This window comes from Pseudophryne corroboree, chromosome 3 (assembly GCF_028390025.1).
Source record: "Pseudophryne corroboree isolate aPseCor3 chromosome 3, aPseCor3.hap2, whole genome shotgun sequence".
In the NCBI taxonomy this organism is placed as follows: domain Eukaryota; kingdom Metazoa; phylum Chordata; class Amphibia; order Anura; family Myobatrachidae; genus Pseudophryne; species Pseudophryne corroboree.
In genome coordinates, this window is record NC_086446.1 from 212,504,398 (window position 1) to 212,530,699 (window position 26,302).

A 26,302-nucleotide genomic window follows, 5' to 3' on the forward strand; every position below is an offset into this window, starting at 1 on the left:
TTTGGATAAGGGATACTCAACCTGTATATGCTTTTGTAACTCTTGTTTTCTGTAGTTACAGTATAAGCACTATACCCTACAATTGAGACCAAATAATGCAAAAAAAAATAAAAAGTATCATGCCTTTTGTTTAGTGAATCCAAGATAGAAGTAGCACAGAAGTCATGTAAGCTGAGAGTGCACCAGACAGCAATGCTTTCATAAAACTTTAGTTGTATTTGTGTTTTTATATTCATTTATTTTTTTTAGTTAAAAATGAAGCGGAAACAAACAGCAGTCCTTATGGAGAGAACAGGATTTCTCCAGATATGGAATATAGAGAACCCTCATCTCTTGAGCTTTCTCCATCTGACAGCTCTGATGGAACATACATGTGGGACGAAGAAGGAATGGAGCCTATTGGAAATGTTCATCCAAATGTTCATCCATGTGGAAGCTACGAGTCTTCAGAGATGAATAGCCTGGTATGTTTTAAGAAATTGTTCATTTTAATTGATTTTTAATTCTTAATTCATAGCAAAAATATACATAAACAGAACCACAATAATAATCAAATGATGAAAAAACAAACAAACAAAAAAAAAAAACAGACTTAAGAACGATGTTTTTTGTGGAACTTTGTGCACCAACTTTAAGTGGCATAACGTTAATTTAGAAACATAAAAAAGACCGCATCCCACATATTATTATGGGCTGAGATGATATGGCTGTTTTAAAGAAACATATATGGGCAAAATTCAATTCTAACGTCCTAAGTGGATGCTGGGGACTCCGTAAGGACCATGGGGAATAGCGGCTCCGCAGGAGACTGGGCACATCTAAAGAAAGCTTTAGGACTATCTGGTGTGCACTGGCTCCTCCCCCTATGACCCTCCTCCAAGCCTCAGTTAGATCTCTGTGCCCGAACGAGAAGGGTGCACACTAGGGGCTCTCCTGAGCTTCTTAGTGAAAGTTTTAGTTTAGGTTTTTTATTTTCAGTGAGACCTGCTGGCAACAGGCTCACTGCATCGAGGGACTAAGGGGAGAAGAAGCGAACTCACCTGCGTGCAGAGTGGATTGGGCTTCTTAGGCTACTGGACATTAGCTCCAGAGGGACGATCACAGGCCCAGCTTGGATGGGTCCCAGAGCCGCGCCGCCGGCCCCCTTACAGAGCCAGAAGGCAGAAGAGGTCCGGAAAATCAGCGGCAGAAGACGTCCTGTCTTTAACAAGGTAGCGCACAGCACTGCAGCTGTGCGCCATTGCTCTCAGCACACTTCACACTCCGGTCACTGAGGGTGCAGGGCGCTGGGGGGGGGGGGCGCCCTGAGACGCAATAAAAAACACCTTGGATGGCAAAAAATGCATCACATATAGCTCCTGGGCTATATGGATGCATTTAACCCCTGCCAGAATATACAGAAAAACGGGAAGATAAGGCCGCCGATAAGGGGGCGGAGCCTATCTCCTCAGCACACTGGCGCCATTTTCCCTCACAGCTCCGTTGGAGGGAAGCTCCCTGGCTCTCCCCTGCAGTCACTACACTACAGAAAGGGTTAAAAAAGAGAGGGGGGCACTAATTAGGCGCAGTATTAACTATACAGCAGCTATAAGGGGAAAAACACTTATATAAGGTTATCCCTGTATATATATAGCGCTCTGGTGTGTGCTGGCAAACTCTCCCTCTGTCTCCCCAAAGGGCTAGTGGGGTCCTGTCCTCTATCAGAGCATTCCCTGTGTGTGTGCTGTATGTCGGTACTTTTGTGTCGACATGTATGAGGAGAAAAATGATGTGGAGACGGAGCAGATTGCCTGTAATAGTGATGTCACCCCCTAGGGGGTCGACACCTGAGTGGATGAACTGTTGGAAGAAATTACGTGACAGTGTCAGCTCTGTATAAAAGACAGTGGTTGACATGAGACAGCCGGCTACTCAGCTTGTGCCTGTCCAGACGTCTCATAGGCCGTCAGGGGCTATAAAGCGCCCGTTACCTCAGATGGCAGATATAGACGCCGACACGGATACTGACTCCAGTGTCGACGGTGAAGAGACAAATGTGACTTCCAGTAGGGCCACACGTTACATGATTGAGGCAATGAAAAATGTTTTACACATTTCTGAATATACGAGTACCACCAAAAAGGGGTATTATGTTCGGTGAGGAAAAACTACCTGTAGTTTTCCTGAATCTGAGAAATTAAATGAGGTGTGTGATGATGCGTGGGTTTCCCCCGATAACAACTGATAATTTCTAAAATGTTATTGGCATTATATCCTTTCCCGCCAGAGGTTAGGGTGCGTTGGGAAACACCCCCTAGGGTGGATAAAGCGCTCACACGCTTGTAAGGGCTCTACCCTCTCCTGAGATGGCCGCCCTTAAGGATCCTGCTGATAGAAAGCAGGAGGGTATCCTAAAATGTATTTACACACATACTGGTGTTATACTGCGACCAGCAATCGCCTCAGCCTGGATGTGCAGTGCTGGGTCGGCGTGGTCGGATTCCCTGACTGAAAATATTGATACCCTAGATAGGGACAGTATATTTTTGCCTATAGAGCATTTGAAAGATGCATTTCTATATATGCGTGATGCACAGCGGAATATTTGCCGACTGGCATCAAGAGTAAGTGCGTTGTCCATTTCTACCAGTAGAGGGTTATGGACACGTCAGTGGTCAGGTGATGCGTATTCCAAATGGCATTTGGAAGTATTGCTTTATTAAGGGGAGGAGTTATTTGGGGTCGGTCTTTTAGACCTGGTGGCCACGGCAACAGCTGGGAAATCCACGTTTGTACCCCAGGTCGCCTCTCAACATGAGAAGACGCCGTATTATCAGGCGCAGTCTTTTCGTGGACAAGCGGGCAAAAGGTTCCTCTTTTCTGCCCCGTGACAGAGGGAGAGGAAAAAGGCTGCAGAAATCAGCCAATTCCCAGGAACAGAAACCCTCTCCCGCCTCTGCCAAGCCCTCAGTATACGCTGGGGCTTTACAAGCAGAATCAGGCACGGTGGGGGGCCCGTCTCAATGAATTTCAGCGCGCAGTGGGCTCACTCGCAAGTAGACCCCTGGATCCTTCAGGTGATATCTCAGGGGTACAAATTAGAATTCGAGACGTCTCCCCCTCGCCGTTTCCTAAAGTCGGCTTTACCGATGTCTCCTTCTGACAGGGAGACAGTTTTGGAAGCCATTCACAAGCTGTATTCCCAGCAGGTGATAATCAAGATACCCCTCCTGCAACAGGGAACGGGGTATTATTCCACACTGTGGTGGTACCGAAGCCGGACGGCTCGGTGAGACCGATTCTAATTCTTAAATCTTTGAACACTTACATACAGAGTTTCAAATTCAAGATTGAGTCACTGAGAGCAGTGATTGCGAACCTGGAAGAAGGGGACTACATGATGTCTCGGGACATCAAGGATGCTTACCTTCATGTCAAAATTTACCCTTCTCACCAAGGGTACCTCAGGTTTATGGTACAGAACTGTCACTATCAGTTCAGACGCTGCCGTATGGATGGTCCACGGCACCCCGGGTCTTTACCAAGGTAATGGCCGAAATGATGATATTCCTTCGAAGGAAGGGAATTTTAGTTATCCCTTACTTGGACAATTCCCTGATAAGGGTAAGATCCAGGGAACAGTTGGAGGTCGGTGTAGCACTATCTCAGGTAGTGTTGCGGCAGCACGATTGGATTCTCACTATTCCAAAATCGCAGCTGGTTCCGACGACTTGTCTTCTGTTCCTAGGGATGATCCTGGACACAGTCCAGAAAAAGGTGTTTCTCCCGGAGGAGAAAGCCAGGGAGTTATCCGAGCTAGTCAGGAACCTCCTAAAACCGAACAGTGCATCAATGCACAAGGGTTCTGGGTAAATTGGTGGCTTCCTACGAAGCAATCCCATTCGGCAGATTCCACGCAAGAACTTTCCAGTGGGACCTACTGGACAAATGGTCCGGGTCGCATCTTCAGATGCATCAGCGGATAACCCTGTCACCAAGGACAAGGGTGTCCCTCCTGTGGTGGTTGCAGAGTGCTCATCTTCTAGAGGGCCGCAGATTCGGCATTCAGGACTGGGTCCTGGTGACCACGGATGCCAGCCTGCGAGGCTGGGGAGCAGTCACACAGGGAAGGAATATCCAGGGCTTAGGGTCAAGCCTAGAGACATCACTTCACATAAATATCCTGAAGCTAAGGGACATTTACAATGCTCTAAGCTTAGCAAGACCTCTGCTTCAAGGTCAGCCGGTGTTGATCCAGTCGGACAACATCACGGCAGTCACCCACGTAAACAGACAGGGTGGCACAAGAAGCAGGAGGGCAATGGCAGAAGCTGCAAGGATTCTTCGCTGGGCGGTAAATCATGTGATAGCACTGTCGGCAGTATTCATTCCGGGAGTGGACAACTGGGAAGCAGACTTCCTCAGCACGACCTCCACCCGGGAGAGTGGGGACTTCACCCAAAAGTCTTCCACATGATTAAAAACCGTTGGGAAAAACTCGACAGGTATTGCGCCAGGTCCAGGGACCCTCAGGCAATAGCTGTAGACGCTCTGGTAACACCGTGGGTGTACCAGTCAGGGTATGTGTTCCCTCCTCTGCCTCTCATACCCAAGGTACTGAGATTGATAAGATGGAGAGGAGTAAGCACTATATTCGTGGCTCCGGATTGGCCAAGAAGGACTTGGTAACCGGAACTTCAAGAGATGCTCACGGAGGATCCGTGGCCTCTACCTCTAATAAGGGACCTGCTCCAGCAAGGACCCTGTCTGTTCCAAGACTTACCGCGGCTGCGTTTGACGGCATGGCGGTTGAACGCCGGATCCTGAAGGAAAAAAGGCATTCCGGATAAAGTCATCCCTATCCTGATCAAAGCCAGGAAGGATGTAACCGCAAAAACATTATCAACGCAATTGGCGAAAATATGTTGCGTGGTGCGAGGCCAGTAAGGCCCGACGGAGGAAATTCAACTGGGTCGATTCTTACATTTCCTGCAAACAGGAGTGTCTATGGGCCTGAAATTAGGGTCCATTCAGGTTCAAATTTCGGCCCTGTCAATTTTCTTCCAAAAAGAACTAGCTTCAGTCCCTGAAGTTCAGACGTTTGTAAAAGGGGTACTGCATATACAGCCTCCTTTTGTGCCTCCAGTGGCACTTTGGGATCTCAATGTAGTTTTGGGTTCCAAAAGTCACATTGGTTTGAACCACTTAAATCTGTGGAGTTAAAATATCTCACATGAAAAGTGGTCATGCTGTTGGCCCTGGCCTGGGCCAGGCGCGTGTCAGAATTGGCGGCTTTATCCTAAAAAAGCCCTTATCTGATTTTCCATTCGGACAGGGCGGAATTGAGGACTCGTCCTAAGTTTCTCCCTAAGGTGGTTTCAGCGTTTCACCTGAACCAACCTATTTGTGGTGCCTGCGGCTACTAGGGACTTGGAGGACTCCAAGTTGCTAGACGTTGTCAGGGCCCTGAAAATATATGTTTCCAGGACGGCTGGAGTCAGAAAATCTGACTCGCTGTTTATCCTGTATGCACCCAACAAGCTGGGTGCTCCTGCTTCTAAGCAGACTATTGCTCGTTGGATTTGTAGTACAATTCAGCTTGCACATTCTGTGGCAGGCCTGCCACAGCCAAAAATCTGTAAATGCCCACTCCACAAGGAAGGTGGGCTCATCTTGGGCGGCTGCCCGAGGGGTCTCGGCTTTACAACTTTGCCGAGCAGCTACTTGGTCAGGAGCAAATACGTTTGTAAAATTCTACAAAATTGATATCCTGGCTGAGGAGGACCTGGAGTTCTCTCATTTGGTGCTGCAGAGTCATCCGCACTCTCCCGCCCGTTTGGGAGCTTTGGTATAATCCCCATGGTCCTTACGGAGTCCCCAGCATCCACTTAGGAAGTTAGAGAAAATAAGAATTTACTTACCGATAATTCTATTTCTCATAGTCCGTAGTGGATGCTGGGCGCCCATCCCAAGTGCGGATTGTCTGCAATACTGGTACATAGTTATTGTTACCAAAAAATCGGGTTATTGCTGTAGTGAGCCATCTTTTCTAGAGGCTCCTCTGTTATCATGCTGTTAACTGGGTTCAGATCACAAGTTGTACGGTGTGATTGGTGTGGCTGGTATGAGTCTTACCCGGGATTCAAAATCCTTCCTTATTGTGTACGCTCGTCCGGGCACAGTATCCTAACTGAGGCTTGGAGGAGGGTCATAGGGGGAGGAGCCAGTGCACACCAGATAGTCCTAAAGCTTTCTTTAGATGTGCCCAGTCTCCTGCGGAGCCGCTTTTCCCCATGGTCCTTATGGAGTCCCCAGCATCCACTACGGACTATGAGAAATAGAATTATCGGTAAGTAAATTCTTATTATTACCGGCAGCCACTAGATGGCGACCAATGGCGTTATTCAGTTGTTGTTCTGTTCGGGCGCGAAATGGCACTATGCTGGGGGGCATTAGTTGTGTATCTGGCACTATGCTTGGGGGCATTAGTTGTGTATCTGGCACTATGCTTGGGGGCATTAGTTATGTATCTGGCACTATGCTTGGGGACCTTAGTTGTGCATCTGGCACTATGCTTGGGGGCATTAGTTGTGCATCTGGCACTATGCTTGGGGGCATTAGTTGTGTATCTGGCACTATGCTGGGGGGCATTAGTTGTGTATCTGGCACTATGCTTGGGGGCATTAGTTGTGTATCTGGTACTATGCTTGGGGGCCTTAGTTGTGTATCTGGCACTATGCTTGGGGACCTTCGTTGTGCATCTGGCACTATGCTTGGGGGCATTAGTTGTGTATCTGGCACTATGCTGGGGGGCATTAGTTGTGTATCTGGCACTATGCTTGGGGGCATTAGTTGTGTATCTGGCACTATGCTTGGGGGCATTAGTTGTGTATCTGGCACTATGCTTGGTGACCTTAGTTGTGTATCTGGCACTATGCTTGGGGGCATTAGTTGTGTGTCTGGCACTATGCTTGGGGGCATTAGTTGTGTATCTGGCACTATGCTTGGGGGCATTAGTTGTGTATCTGGCACTATGCTGGGGGGCATTAGTTGTGTATCTGGCACTATGCTTGGGGGCATTAGTTGTGTATCTGGCACTATGCTTGGGGGCCTTAGTTGTGTATCTGGCACTATGCTTGGGGGCATTAGTTGTGTATCTGGCACTATGCTTGGGGGCATTAGTTGTGTGTCTGGCACTATGCTTGGGGGCATTAGTTGTGTATCTGGCACTATGCTTGGGGTCATTAGTTGTGTATCTGGCACTATGCTTGGGGACCTTAGTTGTGCATTTGGCACTATGCTTGGGGGCATTAGTTGTGTATCTGGCACTATGCTTGGGGTCATTAGTTGTGCATCTGGCACTATGCTTGGGGGCATTAGTTGTGTATCTGGCACTATGCTGGGGGGCATTAGTTGTGTATCTGGCACTATGCTTGGGGGCATTAGTTGTGTATCTGGCACTATGCTTGGGGGCCTTAGTTGTGTATCTGGCACTATGCTTGGGGGCCTTAGTTGTGTATCTGGCACTATGCTTGGGGGCATTAGTTGTGTATCTGGCACTATGCTTGGGGGTATTAGTTGTGTATCTGGCACTATGCTGGGGGGCAATGCTTGTGTATCTGGCACTATGCTGGGGGGCATTGGTTGTAATTGTGAGGCCACGCCCACTTTTGTGAGGTCACACCCACTTTCGCAGAATCGCGCACACATTGGGGGGAGAGGTTAGCTCTTCCAGAGGATTTATTTCACACACCAATTGAGGATGGAGACCACTGTTTTAGACAAATATCATTCCCTAGGTTACCATGGTGATTATAATAGCACAATGGAGACTGGTACAGAGGCAAAAATGCTGGGGTGTGTTCTTGCTTACCTATATTTTCTGCTTTCTGTGAAAGAAAACTAGTTTGCGCTAGTAAGTTGCATATTGGCATGAGTGCTGCAAAGGCTACTCTGCTCCATTTGTACCTTGGCCCATTGACCAGCGGCAGCAATAAAAAATTCTTCATGTAAGTGGCATTAGCTTGAGAGAATGTTGCCTCTGGTTCACACTATACTGTGCCCTCCACCCTTTTCCTCCTTCGATGATTGGTACCTAAAGTAATAATTCTCCATTCCGACAATCGTACAAATACATTACTTTTAATACTAAAAAATACCTTATTTTTCTTTTTTTTTATGGGAACACATTCCCATATTTATTAAGTGGGAAAATTTGGTTTCAGCTGTGTTTTTTTGGGTTCACTGCTGTTATATGATGTGTTTGTTCTCTTGTTGATTCTGCTTACTGATTATGCGTTGCAGGGTATTTTATGAGGTATTTTACTTTTGAGTAGCATTGGATGGTAAAAGTGTAGGCCATATCTAGGTATTTTATGTGCTATGTATATAGTCACACCACAGGCTTGTGGAGGACACTGTCAGATATATGCTAGGCACTGGCGCGCTGTGCGGGGGTTGCTTGTTATACTGGCAGGGCAAAGCAACACTTTGGGGACACAGTACTGAGGTACATTTGTACTGAACTTTAAATCCATGTTTTGTGTTATGTAGTTTATTGCAGTGTTTAATCCTAATTTATTGCCCATATACTGTATGTGTTACCTACAATACCAGGGTAAAAGTGGCTAACTGCAGTCTTGTTCATTGTTATTGTGACATGGACTGCCACGTGTTAGTAACATAGTGAACACAGCTGTATCAGAAATTTATTTCGTTTTGATAAGCTTTTGAGACTTATAACGCACAATTTCCGTTAAATCTGCAGTTCAGATGGATCTCTGTCAGAATTAACCATAGATGTGTGATCTCACAATTGACATCTGTACAATTATACAGTAGATGTGTCCTCATACGTCTAGCCTCAATACGTCATGCAACGCAAAATGCCTGGCGTGAGTGAGCCAGCAAGTCCTGTGCTACTACGCTAACGTCTGCGCCTTTTTTTTTTTTTGTTTGATTGCTGGAAATGCGTCTTATTTGCAATGCAGTGCGGCTAGTATGCACCAGCAGACTGTGCTGATGAAGTTAATATGACACGTGTATATTGTGTGACTGAGTCTTTATACGAGGTAGAGCAGAACTTGTATTTGAAAAATGCTGCATCTGCTACATTGTAGCACTTCATATACAGATTCAGAGACTCGGTTGCACACAGTTATACAAGTATCATATATACAATGAATCAGCCCAGTCTCCTTGTCATCCTAGTCACATTGTGTTGCGAATAAGATGCATTTTCGGCAAAAAAGACGCCAAGATTCTCATGAGACCTGGCATACCAATAGGGGCTGTTTGACATGACTGCAGCAAAGATGTATGAGGAATATCTGTATATGCGCTCTCTGTTCAGCTATGTTAATGGTCTATCTCGACTGGCAACTAATTGATCTTGATCAAATGATTAGGAACAACAGTCTTTTTGTCCCATATTTGCTGCATTTGCAGCTGCTAATCAATAAAATGTCATAGTTGTCAGAATGCCAGCATGTTTAGACACTTAAAGGTCTATTTATTAACATTATTTCTGCTGCGGGGTACACTGGGCTCCACAAGGAAAGACTTAGGGGTGGTAGAGTAGGATCTTGATCTGAGGCACCAACAGGCTCAAAAGCTTTGACTGTTCCCAGAATGCATAGCGCCGCCTCCTCTATAACCCCGCCTCCCTGCACAGGAGCTCAGTTTTGTAGTTGGTGCTGCAGATAGCAGGCACATAACAGAGGGGCTGCTCTGGGCAGCCCTAAGAAGAGCTTTTTTTGAGAAGAAAAGTGAAGACTTCAAGGGCTGTAGTAGTGTGTACATGTCTAGTGACATTCACTGCTGCAGCTCTCCTCAGCGGCGCTGTACACTCCCGAGCCCTGGTTGCTGGGTAACTACAGCAGGAGGCTCCGGTTTTCTTCTGAGTCAGGCACACACAACGGGGGCTCTCCGGGATTGCGTGGCCGCGCTTCGGGAGGTGGTGAGTGGGTCCCGCTCGCGGGACCCGTGCTTTATCGCGATACGCCGTGGGAGGCGGGCCGCGCGCGCTGGCGGTGGACACTGTGGCAGTACAGGCGATCCCACTAGATCACCAGGGCATGGGTGCAGGTCAGGTTTTCTCTTAAAACCTTTTTTGTGTGTAGCCCGCAGTACCTGGTGGTTTTGCCAGCAGAGAGGATAAGGCTTGGACCTGGAGCCCCTCCCCCAGCCCCAGGGCACCATTTCCAGCAAATGTTCCCGCCCTGGAGCTGCATATCTGTCTCTCACTCACTCCCTGTCAGTGTTTGGGCGCCATTTCTCTCAGCTACACTGTTCCTGGGACTGCTTGGGCAAATCCTCCTTTGTAAAGCCGCCTGGTTGACAGCGCTGTGACTTTACATGACACTTAAGTATTCTACATGTCAATTAGACAGTGTTAGTTAAGAAAGAGTGCATTTAGTCAGGGTTCTCTGGTACAAGTACCCTGTGATATACATCCAGTTCTTACTGTGCAGTGTTATATCTATTGACTACATAGCTATATATATAAGCTGGTCCAGTGCAGTATTATTGTTCGTAATAACCTCTGCATTGTTTAACTGTGACTATGTGTGTGTGCATTAGCTTGCTGAGTGGTTTCCATTTCTTGTCTCTCACTCAACTTGCTATCCCTATATTCTATAACCTGAGGGGGCTTGGTGCGTCAGGTTTTATAATTATATAGGATTTTCACAAGATATACTTTAATATGTATTTCTCTAACGTCCTAGTGGATGCTGGGAACTCCGAAAGGACCATGGGGAATAGCGGCTCCGCAGGAGACTGGGCACAACTAAAAGAAAGCTTTTAGACTACCTGGTGTGCATTGGCTCCTCCCACTATGACCCTCCTCCAAGCCTCAGTTGGATTTCTGTGCCCGGCCGAGCTGGATGCACACTAGGGGCTCTCCTGAGCTCCTAGAAAGAAAGTTTATTTAAGGTTTTTTATTTTACAGTGAGACCTGCTGGCAACAGGCTCACTGCATCGAGGGACTAAGGGGAGAAGAAGCGAACCTACCTGCTTGCAGCTAGCTTGGGCTTCTTAGGCTACTGGACACCATTAGCTCCAGAGGGATCGACCACATGGAACTGGCCTTGGTGTTCGTTCCCGGAGCCGCGCCGCCGTCCCCCTTACAGAGCCAGAAGCAAGAAGAGGTCCGGAAAATCGGCGGCAGAAGACATCAGTCTTCACCAAGGTAGCGCACAGCACTGCAGCTGTGAGCCATTGCTCCTCATGCACACTTCACACTCCGGTCACTGAGGGTGCAGGGCGCTGGGGGGGGCGACCTGAGCAGCAATAAAAACACCTTGGCTGGCAAATATATCACAATATATAGCCCCAGAGGCTATATATGTGATAAATACCCCTGCCAGAATCCATAAAAAAGCGGGAGAAAAGTCAGCGAAAAAGGGGCGGAGCTATCTCCCTCAGCACACTGGCGCCATTTTCTCTTCACAGTGCAGCTGGAAGACAGCTCCCCAGGCTCTCCCCTGTAGTTTGCAGGCTCAAAGGGTTAAAAAGAGAGGGGGGGCACTAAATTTAGGCGCAATATTGTATATACAAGCAGCTATTGGGAAAAATTCACTCAATATATTGTTAATCCCTAAATTATATAGCGCTCTGGTGTGTGCTGGCATACTCTCTCTCTGTCTCCCCAAAGGGCTGTGTGGGGTCCTGTCCTCAGTCAGAGCATTCCCTGTGTGTGTGCGGTGTGTCGGTACGGCTGTGTCGACACGTTTGATGAGGAGGCTTATGTGATGGCAGAGCAGATGCCGATAAATGTGATGTCGCCCCCTGTGGGGCCGACACCAGAGTGGATGGATAGGTAGAAGGTATAAACCGACAGTGTCAACTCCTTACATAAAAGGCTGGATGACGTAACAGCTATGGGACAGCCGGCTTCTCAGCCTGCGCCTGCCCAGGCGTCTCAAAGGCCATCAGGGGCTCAAAAACGCCCGCTCCCTCAGATGGCAGACACAGACACAGAGTCTGACTCCAGTGTCGACGAGGTTGAGACATATACACAATCCACTAGGAACATCCGTTACATGATCCCGGCAATAAAAAATGTGTTACACATTTCTGACATTAACCCAAGTACCACTAAAAAAGGGTTTTATGTTTGGGGAGAAAAAGCAGGCAGTGTTTTGTTCCCCCATCAAATGAGTGAATGAAGTGTGAAAAAGCGTGGGTTCCCCCGATAAGAAACTGGTAATTTCTAAAAAGTTACTGATGGCGTACCCTTTCCCGCCAGAGGATAAGTTACGCTGGGAGATATCCCCTAGGGTGGATAAGGCGCTCACACGTTTGTCAAAAAAGGTGGCACTGCCGTCTTAGGATACGGCCACTTTGAAGGTACCTGCTGATAAAAAGCAGGAGGCTATCCTGAAGTCTGTATTTACGCACTCAGGTACTAGACTGAGACCTGCAGATAGTGCTGCTGCAGCGTGGTCTGTAACCCTGTCAAACAGGGATACTATTTTGCGAACATAAGACGTCGTCTTATATATGAGGGATGCACAGAGGGATATTTTGCCGGCTGGCATCCAGAATTAATGCAATGTCCATTCTGTCAGGAGGGTATTAGAGACCCGACACTGGACAGGTGATGCTGACTTTAAAAGGCACATAGAGCCTTATAAGGGTGAGGAATTGTTTGGGGATGGTCTCTGGGACCTCGTATCCACAGCAACAGCTGGGAAGACCTTTTTTTCTCTAACGTCCTAGTGGATGCTGGGAACTCCGTAAGGACCATGGGGAATAGCGGGCTCCGAAGGAGGCTGGGCACTCTAGAAAGATCTTAGACTACCTGGTGTGCACTGGCTCCTCCCACTATGACCCTCCTCCAAGCCTCAGTTAGATTTCGTGCCCGGCCGAGGTTGGATGCACACTAGGGGCTCTCCTGAGCTCTTAGAAAGTTATAGTCTTAGAATTTGTTCTTTTCAGTGAGACCTGCTGGCAACAGGCTCACTGCAGCGAGGGACTAAGGGGAGAAGAAGCGAACTCGCCTGCTTGCAGCCGGATTGGGCTTCTTAGGCTACTGGACACCATTAGCTCCAGAGGGATCGACCGCAGGCCCAGCCTTGATGTTCGGTCCCGGAGCCGCGCCGCCGTCCCCCTTACAGAGCCAGAAGCAAGAAGATGGTCCGGAAAATCGGCGGCATGAAGGCTCAGTCTTCACCAAGGTAGCGCACAGCACTGCAGCTGTGCGCCATTGCTCCTCATACACACTTCACACTCCGGTCACTGAGGGTGCAGAGCGCTGGGGGGGGGCGCTCTGAGGCAGCAATAAAAACACCTTGGCTGGCAAAAATACTTCAATATATAGCCCCAGGGGCTATATATGAGGTAAATACCCCTGCCAGAAGTCCATAAAAAACGGGAGAATAGGCCGCGAAAAAGGGGCGGAGCCTATCTCCTCAGCACACTGGCGCCATTTTCCCTCACAGCTCCGTTGGAGGGAAGCTCCCTGGCTCTCCCCTGCAGTCTACAAGGGTTAAAAAAAGAGAGAGGGGGCACTAAATTTAGGCGCAGTATACATTATATATATAGATATAAAGCTATAGGGGACATAACTCAGTTAGTCCCTGCAGTATATAGCGCTCTGGTGTGTGCTGGCATACTCTCACTCTGTCCCCCCAAAGGGCTTTTGTGGGTCCTGTCCTCGTTTAGAGCATTCCCTGTGTGTCTGCGGTGTGTCGGTACGGCTGTATCGACATGTTGAATGAGGAGGCTTATATGGTGACGGAACAGAGGCCGATATATGTGATGTCGCCCCCTGTGGGGCCGACACCAGAGTGGATAGAGAGGTAAAAGGTATTAACCGACAGTGTCAACTCCTTACATAAAAGGGTGGATGACGTAACAGCTGTGGGACAGCCGGCTTCGCAGCCCGCGCCTGCCCAGGCGTCTCAAAGGCCATCAGGGGCTCAAAAACGCCCGCTCTCTCAGATGGCAGACACAGATGTCGACACGGAGTCTGACTCCAGTGTCGACAAGGTGGAGACATATACACAATCCAATCCGTGACTTGATCCCGGCAATAAAAAATGTGTTATACATTTCTGACTTTAACCTCTATAAATGGGTTTTAGGTTTGGGGAGAAAAAACAGGCAGTGTTTTGTTCCCCCATCAGATGAATAAATGAAGTGTGTGAAAACCGTGGGTTCCCCCGTTAAGAAACTGGTAATTTATAAAAAGTTACTTATGGCGTACCCTTTCCCGCCAGGAGGATAAGTTACGCTGGGAGATATCCCCTAGGGTGGATAAGGCGCTCACACGTTTGTCAAAAAAGGTGGCACTGCCGTCTTAGGATACGGCCACTTTAATAGGTACCTGTTGATAAAAAACAGGAGGCTATCCTGAAGTCTGTATTTACACACTCAGGTACTAGACTGAGACCTGCAGATAGTGCTGCTGCAGCGTGGTTGGTGACCCTGTCAAACAGGGATAATAGTTGGCAAACATAAAAACATATTAAAGACGTTGTCTTATATATGGGGGATGCACAGAGGGATATTTTGCCGGCTGGCATCCAAAATAAATGTAATGTCCATTCTGTCAGGAGGGTATTAGAGACCTGTCACTGGACAGGTGATGCTGACTTAAAAAGCGCATAGAGAGCCTTATAAGGGTGAGGAATTATTTGGGGATGGTCTCTGGGACCTCGTATCCACAGCAACTGCTGGGAAGAAATAATTTTACCTCAGGTTTCCTCACAGAAAAAGGTACAGTCCTTTCGGCTTCAGAAAAGCAAGCGGGTCAAATGGCGCTTCCTTTCTGTACAGAGACAAGGGTAGAGGGAAAAAGCTGCACCAGTCAGCCTGTTCCCAGAATCAAGATTCTTCCCCCGCCTCCTGTGAGTACACACCATGACGCGGGTGCTCCACAGGTGTAGCCAGGTACGGTGGGGGGCCGCCTCAAAAATTTCAGCAATTAGTGGGCTCGCTCACAGGTGGATCCCTGTTTCTTCCAAGTAGTATTTCAGGGGTACAAGCTGGAATTAGAGATGTCTCCCCCCAGCCGTTTCCTAAAATATGCCTTGCTGACAACTCCCTCAGGCAGGGAGGCTGTGCTAGAGGCAATTAATAAGCGGTATTCCCAGCAGGTAATACTCAAGGTGCCCCTACTTCAACAAGGACGGGGTTACTATTCCACACGGGTTGGGGTACCGAAACCGCATGGTTCGGTGTGACCCATTTTATATTAAAATCCTTGAACATAAAAAAAATTCAAGTTCAAGATGGAATCGCTCAGGGCGGTTATTGCAAGCCTGGACGAGGGGGATTACATGGTATCCCGGGACATCAAGGATGCTTACCTGCATGTCCCCATTTACCATCCTCGCCAGGAGTACCTCAGATTTGTGGTACAGGATTACCATTACCAAGTCCAGACACTGCCGTTTGGACTGTACATGGCACCGAGGGTGTTTTATCAAGGTAATGGCCGAAATGATGATACTCCTTCAAAAAAAAGGGAGTTGTAATTATCCCGTATTTGGACAATCTCGTTATAAGGGCGAGGTCCAAGGAGCAGTTGGTAGTCGGGGTAGCACTATTTTGGAAAGTGCTACAACAGCATAGGTGGATTCTAAACAGTCCAAAGTCACAGCTGGTTCCTATGACACGTCTACTGTTCCTGGGGATGGTTCTGGACATAAACCAGAAATAGTGTTTCTCCCGGAGGAGAAAGCCAAGGAGTTGTCATCTCTAGTCAGAGACCTCCTGAAACCAAAATAGGTAGCGGTGCATCATTGCACGCGAGTCCTGGGAAAAATGGTAGCTTCTTACGAAGCAATCCCATTAGGCAGGTTCCATACAAGAACTTTTCAGAGGGACCTGTTGGACAAGTGGTCCGGATCGCATCTTCCGATGCATAGGCTGATAACCCTGTCTTCAAGGACCAGGGTATCTCTACTGTGGTGGCTGCAGAGTGCCCATCTTCAAGAGGGCCGCAGGTTCGGCATACAGGACTAGGTCCTAGTGACCATGGATTCCAGCCTTTGAGGCTGGGGGGCAGTCACATAGGGAAGAAACTTCCAGGGACTTTGGTCAAGTCAGGTTATTTCCCTACACATAAATATTCTGGATCTGAGGGCCATTTAAAATGCCCTGAGGCCAGCAAGGCCTCTGCTTCAAAACCAGCCGGTACTGATCCAATCAGACAACATCACGGCAGTCGCCCATGTAATCAACAGGGCGGCACAAAAAGCAGGATGGCGATGGCAGAAGCCACAAGGATTCTCCGATAGGCGGAAAATCATGTGTTAGCACTGTCAGCAGTGTTCATTCCCGGAGTGGACAACTGGGAAGCAGATCTTCTCAACAGACACGACCTCCACCCGGGAGAATGGGGACTTCCTCCAGAAGTCTTCCAATAGGATTGTACACCATTGGGAAAGGCCACAGGTGGACATGATGGCGTCCGCCTTAACAAAAAGCTATAAAAGATATTGCTCCAGGTCAAGGGACCCTCAGGCGATAGCTATGGACGCTCTGGTAACACCGTGGGTGTACCAGTCGGTTTAGGTGTTCTCCCCTCTGCCTCTCATACCAAAGGTACTGAGAATAATAAGAAGGCGAGGAGTAAGAACGATACTCGTGGATGGCCAAGAAGAGCTTGGTACCCAGAACTTCAAGAATTTATATCAGAGGACCCATGGCCTCTGCCACTCAGTCAGGACCTGCGGCAGCAGGGGCCCTGTCTGTTCCAAGACTTACCGCGGCTGCGTTTGACGGCATGGCGGTTGAACGCCGGATCCTGAAGGAAAAGGGCATTCCGGAGGAAGTAATTCCTACGCTTACTAAAGCCAGGAAAGAGGTTACAGCAACTCATTATCACCGCATATGGCGAAAATATGTTGCATGGTATGAGGCCGAAAGGGCCCCAACAGAGGAATTTCAACTAGGTCGATTTCTGCATTTCCTGCAAGCAGGAGTGACTATGGGCCTTAAATTGGGTTCCATTAAGGTACAGATCTCGGCTCTGTCGATTTTCTTTCAAAAAAGAACTCGCTTCAGTACCTGAAGTTCAGACATTTATAAAAGGAGTGCTGCATAGTCAGCCCCCGTTTGTGCCTCCTGTGGCACCTTGGGATCTCAACGTGGTGTTGAGTTTTCTTAAAATCACATTGGTTTGAACCACTAAAAACCGTGGATCTGAAATATCTCACATGGAAGGTGGTTATGTTATTGGCCTTGGCTTCTGCCAGGCGAGTATCAGAATTGGCGGCTTTGTCTTGTAAAAGCCCTTATTTGATTTTCCATATGGATAGGGCAGAATTGAGGACTCGTCCCCAGTTTCTCCCTAAGGTGGTGTCAGCGTTTCACCTGAACCAGCCTATTTGGTGCCTGCGGCTACTAAGGATTTGGAGGACTCCAAGTTGCTAGACGTTGTCAGGGCCCTGAAAATATATGTTTCCAGGACGGCTGGAGTCAGAAAATCTGACTCGCTGTTTATCCTATATGCACCCAACAAGCTGGGTGCTCCTGCTCCTAAGCAGACTATTGCTCGTTGGATTTGTAGTACAATTCAGCTTGCACATACTGTGGCAGGCCTGCCACAGCCAAAATCTGTCAATGCCCATTCCACAAGGAAGGTGGGCTCATCTTGGGCGGCTGCCCGAGGGGTCTCGGCTTTACAACTTTGCCGAGCAGCTACTTGGTCAGGGGCAAACACGTTTGCAAAATTCTACAAATTGGATACCCTGGCTGAGGAGGACCTGGAGTTCTCTCATTCGGTGCTGCAGAGTCATCCGCACTCTCCCGCCCGTTTGGGAGCTTTGGTATAATCCCCATGGTCCTTACGGAGTTCCCAGCATCCACTAGGACGTTAGAGAAAATAAGAATTTACTCACCGGTAATTCTATTTCTCGTAGTCCGTAGTGGATGCTGGGCGCCCATCCCAAGTGCGGTTTATCTGCATTACTTGTACATAGTTGTTGTTAACTAAATCGGGTTACTGTTGAGCCATCTGTTGAGAGGCTCTATTGTTTCATACTGTTAACTGTGTTTCATATCACGAGTTGTACGGTGTGATTGGTGTGGCTGGTATGAGTCTTACCCGGGATTCAAAATCCTTCCTTATTGTGTACGCTCGTCCGGGCACAGTACCTAACTGAGGCTTGGAGGAGGGTCATAGTGGGAGGAGCCAGTGCACACCAGGTAGTCTAAGATCTTTCTAGAGTGCCCAGCCTCCTTCGGAGCCCGCTATTCCCCATGGTCCTTACGGAGTTCCCAGCATCCACTACGGACTACGAGAAATAGAATTACCGGTGAGTAAATTCTTATTTTTTACCTCAGGTTTCCTCACAGCCTAAGAAAGCACTGTATTATCAGGTACAGTCCTTTCGGCTTCAGAAAAGCAAGCGGGTAAAAGGCGCTTCTTTTCTGCACAGAGACGAGGGAAGAGGGAAAAAGCTGCACCAGTCAGCCAGTTCCCAGAATCAAAATTCTTCCCCCGCTTCCTCTGAGTCCACCGCATGACGCGGGGGCTCCACAGGCGTAGCGAGGTACGGTGGGGGGCCGCCTCAAAAATTTCAGCGATCAGTGGGCTCGCTCACAGGTGGATCCCTGGATCCTTCAAGTAGTATCTCAGGGGTACAAGCTGGAATTCGAGGCGTCTCCCCCCCACCGTTTCCTCAAATCTGCCTTGCCGACAACTCCCTCAGGCAGGGAGGCTGTGCTAGAGGCAATTCACAAGCTGTATTCCCAGCAGGTGATAGTCAAGGTGCCCCTACTTCAACAAGGACGGGGTTACTATTCCACACTGTTTGTGGTACCGAAACCGGACGGTTCGGTGAGACCCATTTTATATTTGAAATCCTTGAACACATACATAAAAAAATTCAAGTTCAAGATGGAATCGCTCAGGGCGGTTATTGCAAGCCTGGAGGAGGGGGATTACATGGTATACCTGGACATCAAGGATGCTTACCTACATGTCCCCATTTACCATCCTCACCAGGAGTACCTCAGATTTGTGGTACAGGATTGCCATTACCAATTCCAAACACTGCCGTTTGGACTGTCCACGGCACCGAGGGTCTTTACCAAGGTAATGGCAGAAATGATGATACTCCTTCGAAAAAAGGGAGTTTTAATTATCCCGTACTTGGACGATCTCCTTATAAAGGCGAGGTCCAAGGAGCAGTTGTTGGTCGGAGTAGCACTATCTCGGGAAGTGCTACAACAGCACGGATGGATTCTATACATTCCAAAGTCACAGCTGGTTTCTACCACACGCCTACTGTTCCTGGGGATGGTTCTGGACACAGAACAGAAAAAAGTGTTTCTCCCGCAGGAGAAAGCCAAGGAGCTGTCATCTCTAGTCAGAGACCTCCTGAAACCAAAACAGGTATCGGTGCATCACTGCACACGAGTCCTGGGAAAAATGGTAGCTCTTACGAAGCAAAATTCCATTTGGCAGGTTCCATGCAAGAACCTTTCAGTGGGACCTCTTGGACAAGTGGTCGGGATCGCATCTTCAGATGCATCGGCTGTTAACCCTGTCTCCAAGGACCAGGGTATCTCTACTGTGGTGGCTGCAGAGTGCTCATCTTCAAGAGGGCCGCAGATTCGGCATACAGGACTGGGTCCTGGTAACCACGGAGGCCAGCCTTCGAGGCTGGGGGGCAGTCACACACGGAAGAAATTTCCAAGGACTTTGGTCAAGTCAGGAGTCGTCCCTACACATAAATATTCTGGAACTGAGGGCCATTTACAATGCCCTAAGTCTGGCAAGGCCTCTGCTTCAAAACCAGCCGGTACTGATCCAATCAGACAACATCACGGCAGTCGCCCATGTAAACCGACAGGTCGGCACAAGAAGCAGGATGGCGATGGCAGAAGCCACAAGGATTCTCCGATGGGCGGAAAATCACGTCTTAGCACTGTCAGCAGTGTTCATTCCGGGAGTGGACAACTGGGAAGCAGACTTCCTCAGCAGACACGACCTACACCCGGGAGAGTGGGGACTTCATCCAGAAGTCTGCCAACTGTTGGTAAACTGTTGGGAAAGGCCACAGGTGGACATGATGGCGTCCCGCCTAAACAAAAAACTAGATATTGCGCCAGGTCAAGAGACCCTCAGGCAATAGCTGTGGACGCTCTAGTGACACCGTGGGTGTACCAGTCGGTTTATGTATTCCCTCCTCTGCCTCTCATACCAAAGGTACTGAGAAAAATAAGAAAACGAGGAGTAAGAACGATACTCGTGGTTCCGGATGGGCTAAGAAGAGCTTGGTACCCAGAACTTCAAGAAATGATATCAGGGGACCCATGGCCTCTACCGCTCAGACAGGATCTGCTACAGCAGGGGCCCTGTCTGTTCCAAGACTTAACGCAGCTGCGTTTGACGGCATGGCGGTTGAATTCCGGATCCTAAAGGAAAAGGGCATTCCGGAGGAAGTCATTCCTACGCTGATAAAAGCCAGGAAAGAAGTAACCGCAAACCATTATCACCGTATTTGGCGAAAATATGTTGCGTGGTGTGAGGCCAGGAAGGCCCCAACAGAGGAATTTCAGCTGGGTCGTTTTCTGCACTTCCTACAGTCAGGAGTGACTATGGGCCTAAACTTGGGTTCCATTAAGGTCCAGATTTCGGCTCTGTCGATTTTCTTCCAGAAAGAACTGGCTTCACTGCCTGGAGTTCAGACATTTGTAAAGGGAGTGCTACATATTCAGCCCCCTTTTGTGCCTCCTGTGGCACCTTGGGATCTCAACGTGGTGTTGAGTTTCCTAAAATCACATTGGTTTGAGCCACTTAAAACTGTGGATTTGAAATATCTCACGTGGAAAGTGGTCATGTTATTGGCCTTGGCTTCGGCCAGGCGTGTGTCAGAATGGGCGGCTTTGTCAGGTAAAAGCCCTTATCTGATTTCCAATATGGATAGGGCAGAATTGAGGACTCGTCCCCAGTTTCTCCCTAAGGTGGTATCAGCTTTTCACTTGAACCAACCTATTGTAGTGCCTGCGGCTACTAGGGACTTGGAAGATTCCAAATTACTGGACGTAGTCAGGGCCTTAAAAATGTATATTTCCAGGACGGCTGGAGTCAGAAAAACTGACTCGCTTTGTATCCTGTAGGCACCCAACAAAATAGGTGCTCCTACTTCTAAGCAGACTATTGCTCGCTGAATTTGTAGCACAATTCAGCTGGAGCATTCTGCGGCTGGATTGCCGCATCCTAAATCCGTAAAAGCCCATTCCACGAGGAAAGTGGGCTCATCTTGGGCGGCTGCCCGAGGGGTCTCGGCTTTACAACTTTGCCGAGCTGCAACTTGGTCAGGGGCAAACACGTTTGCTAAATTCTACAAATTTGATACCCTGGCTGAGGAGGACCTTGAGTTCTCTCATTCGGTGCTGCAGAGTCATCCGCACTCTCCCGCCCGTTTGGGAGCTTTGGTATAATCCCCATGGTCCTTTCGGAGTTCCCAGCATCCACTAGGACGTTAGAGAAAATAAGATTTTACTCACCGGTAAATCTATTTCTCGTAGTCCGTAGTGGATGCTGGGCGCCCATCCCAAGTGCGGATTGTCTGCAATACTTGTATATAGTTATTGTTAACTAAAGGGTTATTGCTATGAGCCATCTGTTGAGAGGCTCAGTTATGTTTCATACTGTTAACTGGATATGGTATCACGAGTTATACGGTGTGATTGGTGTGGCTGGTATGAGTCTTACCCGGGATTCAAAATCCTTCCTTATTGTGTCAGCTCTTCCGGGCACAGTATCCTAACTGAGGCTTGGAGGAGGGTCACAGTGGGAGGAGCCAGTGCACACCAGGTAGTCTAAAAGCTTTCTTTTAGTTGTGCCCAGTCTCCTGCGGAGCCGCTATTCCCCATGGTCCTTTCGGAGTTCCCAGCATCCACTACGGACTACGAGAAATAGATTTACCGGTGAGTAAAATCTTATTTTTTCTCTGTGATTTTTATCACCATATCTCTCCTGTATCCCTGCTTGTGCTGACTACACTGCGCAGGGGTTTGGGCAAGAGGTATTGTGCTGCTGACAATTGTACTGTGTTACCTGATACTGCAAATTATATCATGTCTGCTTCTGAAGGTAACGGTTCTGGGGCTGAACACACTGCCGATGTTGATGAAGCCACAGATCCCTATGAGGAGGCCATAGCAGCTTTGGGCTCTGGTTCTGGGAGCTCCTTGCCCCCCAGTGGGACTGTGGCGACGAGAGTGCATAATGACCCACCGTGGGCTACTTTCTCCACGCTTCTACATACGCTAGTTACTAAACTAACACCCCCTATGGAACCTCCTATGCCGGTGCAACCTTATGTGGTCCCTGCAGCTTACCCGCCGTGGGCGGATAATTTGTCTGCTCAATTGAAGAAGTTGAACCAGTCCTTAACTACTAAAAAGTCTGACCCTCGCTCGCCTAAGACCAAGGGGTCCTCTAAGCGAGCTCTTATCTCCTCACAATCCACTGCTGTCACTGACACCTCGTCTGATGAAGATGGCGCTTACACTGACCCCACAGATTCTGACACAGATACTGCTGAGGGGGAAGGTAGTTCACATGTGGATGTTCCTGATCTTTTGGAGGCTATTAAGTTGATTTTACAGATCACGGATGATCACGAGCCATTCGCCCCTCATAAGAAACCAGATAGGTTCAAGCATCAGAAGGTGGTTAAACAAGTTTTACCTTACTCTGACCACCTAGTGGATATACGTCAGGAACCCTGGGGAAAACTGGGGAAGAAGTTTGTGCCTCAAAAGAAGATGCTGGCTCGCTATCCCCTCGCGCCAGAGCTGTCTAAAAATTGGGAAATGCCTCCTCCAGTAGACTCGCATGTGGCTAGGATGGTGGTTTCCTCAGGTCTACCTGTCAATACCGTCACGTCTCTAAAAGAGCCTATGGATAAACGTGTGGAGGGTTGTCTAAAGGCGATTTACACCCTCACGTGTGCTGCACAAAGGCCCACTATTGCAGCAACATGGGCTGCAAAAGCCATTGAAGCATGGGCCCTAGAGTTAGAAGCTGAAATCTCTTCTGACCATGCTAGACAATGCTTGTCATATATTGTCACAGCTTCTCACTATATGAAAGAGGCGGCTTCTGATGCCGGTATCCTAGCAGCCAAGGCCTCTACTACATCAGTCCTGGCTCGCCGGATATTGTGGCTGAGATCCTGGTCTGTGGATCTGGACTATAGAAAAACCCTGGAGGTACTCCCTTTCAAGGGAGATATTCTGTTTGGGGAGGACTTAAATAAGATAGTGGCTGACTTGGCTACTGCCAAAACTGCCTGTCTGCCAAGTACCGCTCCTTCTGTGTCGAAGGCTAAAGGTACGTCCTTTCGTCCTTCAGATAAAGCAAAAGGTCAGGCGTACAACAAGCAGGCCCGCACTTACAAACCTGGTAAGCCGAAGCCCAAAAGAGCCTGGGCTGCCCGTCAGCCAGATTCCAAGACCAATAAGCCTGCCGCATGACGGGGCTGGCCTCCCCCTGGGGGATCCCAGGGTGGGGGGCCGGCTTCTAGGGTATACCCAGGAATGGTTGAAGACCACTTCAGATGCATGGGTACGGGAAGTCGTCACTCGAGGTTACGCCATAGCCTTCAAAAACCGACCCCCTCATCGATTTTGCCGGACAGACGTCCCGTTGGACCAGACAAAGGCAAACACTCTACATTCGGTGGTACAGACCCTCCTGGATACAGGAGTCGTAGTACAGGTGCCTTTCTCAGAGGGGCCCGGGGGTACTATTCTCTGCTGTTTCTGGTCCCAAAATCGAATGGGTCCTCCTGGCCCATTCTCAACCTCAAGGCATTGAACAGGTTTGTGAAAGTTTCCAAGTTCCGTATGGAAACCCTTCGCTCTATAGTTCTGGCCTTGGAACCTGGGGTCTACATGGTCTCCCTGGACATACAGGATGCTTACCTGCATATTCCTATAGCAGTGTCACATCAGCAATACCTGAGGTTTGCGATTGGCAACCTCCATTACCAGTTTTGGGCGTTACCTTTTGGTTTAACTACGGCTCCGCGAGTCTTCATCAAAGTTAAGGCGGTGATGACGGTGGTACTCCGCCGTCAAGGGGTCAGGATACTGCCGTATCTGGACGACTTGTTAATCCTGGCAAATACCCTGGAACTTCTCCTGTGTCATCTGGATATGACTGTCCAGTTTCTACAAGCCCACGGGTGGCTCATCAACTGGAAGTAATTCTCCCTCGTCCCTGCTCAGAGCATGGTGCACCTGGGAGCGCTATTGGACACTCACAACCAGCGGTTGTTCTTGTCTCAGGAGAAAGTCCTGAAGCTTCAGGACAGGATTCATTGCTTCCTTTCTCGTCCGCAAGTGTCAATACATTCGGCGATGCAGGTGCTGGGCCTCATGGTTTCAGCATTCCACATGGTGGAGTATGCTCAATTCCATTCTCGCCCCCTCCAGAGGCTGATTCTGCCTCACCGGATCAGGTCTCACATGATCTCATTGACTCCGGAGGTCCGTCTGTCGCTGCACTGGTGGCTCCAGGACCAACGATTGTGCAGGGGCCGTCCCTTCTGGATATCTGACTGGGTCCTGTTGACGACAGATGCCAGTCTAAGAGGTTGGGGAGCGGTGCTGGAGCAACACTCCTTCAGGGTCGGTGGACCAAGGAGGAATCTCTCCTCTCGATCAACATTCTGGAATTGCGGGCGGTCTTCAATGCGTTGAACCTGGCCCAGCATTTAAATCAGAACCGTCCTGTTCAAGTACAGTCGGACAATGCCACCAAAGTGGCTTACATAAATCATCAAGGCGGCACTCTAAGCCGTTTGGCAATGAAGGAAGTCTCACGGATTCTACATTGGGCGGAGCGCCATCTACCGGCCATATCGGAAATATTCTTTCCGGGAGTCCTGAATTGGGAAGCGGACTTTCTCAGTCGTCAGGATGTACACGCCGGAGAGTGGGGCCTCCATCTAGAAGTGTTTCAACTCCTAGTGGAAAAGTGGGGCCTTCCAGACGTAGATCTGATGGCGTCTCGACACAATCACAAGGTTCCGGTCTTCGGAGCAAGGACAAGGGATCCTCAAGCAGCATCCGTGGATGCGCTGGCGGTGCCGTGGAGGTTTCGGCTGCCGTACGTGTTCCCTCCGGTGTCACTCCTGCCCAGGATAATTCGGAAGTTCAAGCAAGAAAGAGGAATTCTGCTTCTCATAGCTCCGGCGTGGCCCAGACGGCGCTGGTTCTCAGATCTGCAGTGTCTATCGTCTGAGCGTCCAATTCTACTTCCACAACGCCCAGATCTCCTCGTTCAGGGCCCCTGTGTCTACCAGGACCTAGCCCGGCTCTCTTTGACAGCGTGGCTCTTGAAGCTTCCGTCTTAAGGGCTAATGGGTTTTCTGAGGCGGTCATTCAAACTATGTTGCGGGCCCGGAAACCGGCTTCTGCTCGGATTTAATTGTAGGGTCTGGCATTCTTACTTTGTTTGGTGCGCATCTAACAATTATGACGCTTCCAAGTTTAGTATAGCCAAGTTGTTGGCCTATCTTCAGCAGGGCCTGGACTTAGGCCTGCGTCTGGCCTCCCTCAAGGTTCAAATATCTGCCTTGTCAGTGTGGTTTCAGAGAAAGATTGCGACCTTACCTGATGTGCATACCTTTACTCAGGGCGTGTTGCGTATCCAACCTCCCTATGTCCCGCCTGTGGCTCCTTGGGACTTGTCGGTGGTTTTGGAGGCGTTACAAGAGTCTCCGTTTGAACCTCTTGGTTCAGCTGATCTTAAGTGGCTTTCCCTTAAGAAGGTGTTTCTGCTGGCTATTGCTTCAGCTAGAAGAGTGTCGGATTTGGGTGCCTTGTCTTGTAGTTCCCCATATCTGATATTCCTCCATGACCGGGCGGTTCTTAGGACTCGTCCCGGATATTTACCTAAGGTGTTTTCTTCGTTCCACCTTAACCAGGAGATTGTGGTTCCGGCCCTGGTCTCTCCTGACTTGTCTCCCAAAGAGCGGTCTTTGAATGTGGTACGGGCTCTCCGTATATATGTGAAGAGAACTGCTTCTATTAGGAAATCTGATTCTCTCTTTGTGCTGTTTGGATTTCACAAACGGGGCTGGCCTGCTCACAAGCAAACTTTGTTCAGATTGATTAGAATGGTGATTGTACATGCTTATGTGAGGGCTGGTCTATCAGCTCCTGCTCACATTACGGCCCGTTCTACTTGGCCTGTTGGACCCTCTTGGGCGGCCCGCCGTGGTGCGACCCTTGAACAATTGTGCAAGGCGGCTACGTGGTCTTCTGTGAACACGTTCATAAGATTCTATGCCTTCGATACTGCCGCTTCCCAGGATGCTTCCTTTGAACGCCGTGTTCT

General features: G+C 48.9%; 1 protein-coding gene across 6 annotated transcripts in view; it reads left to right on the forward strand.

The window, feature by feature from the left end:
• Window positions 1-26,302, forward strand: part of CCSER2 (coiled-coil serine rich protein 2) — a 377,220-nt gene that overhangs the window by 113,922 nt on the left and 236,996 nt on the right. For all 6 annotated transcript variants that reach the window (XM_063958811.1, XM_063958812.1, XM_063958809.1 and 3 more), the window contains one exon: window positions 250-464. In XM_063958811.1, the coding sequence (XP_063814881.1) occupies window positions 250-464 (215 nt within the window). The remainder of the gene's footprint in view (window positions 1-249; window positions 465-26,302) is intronic.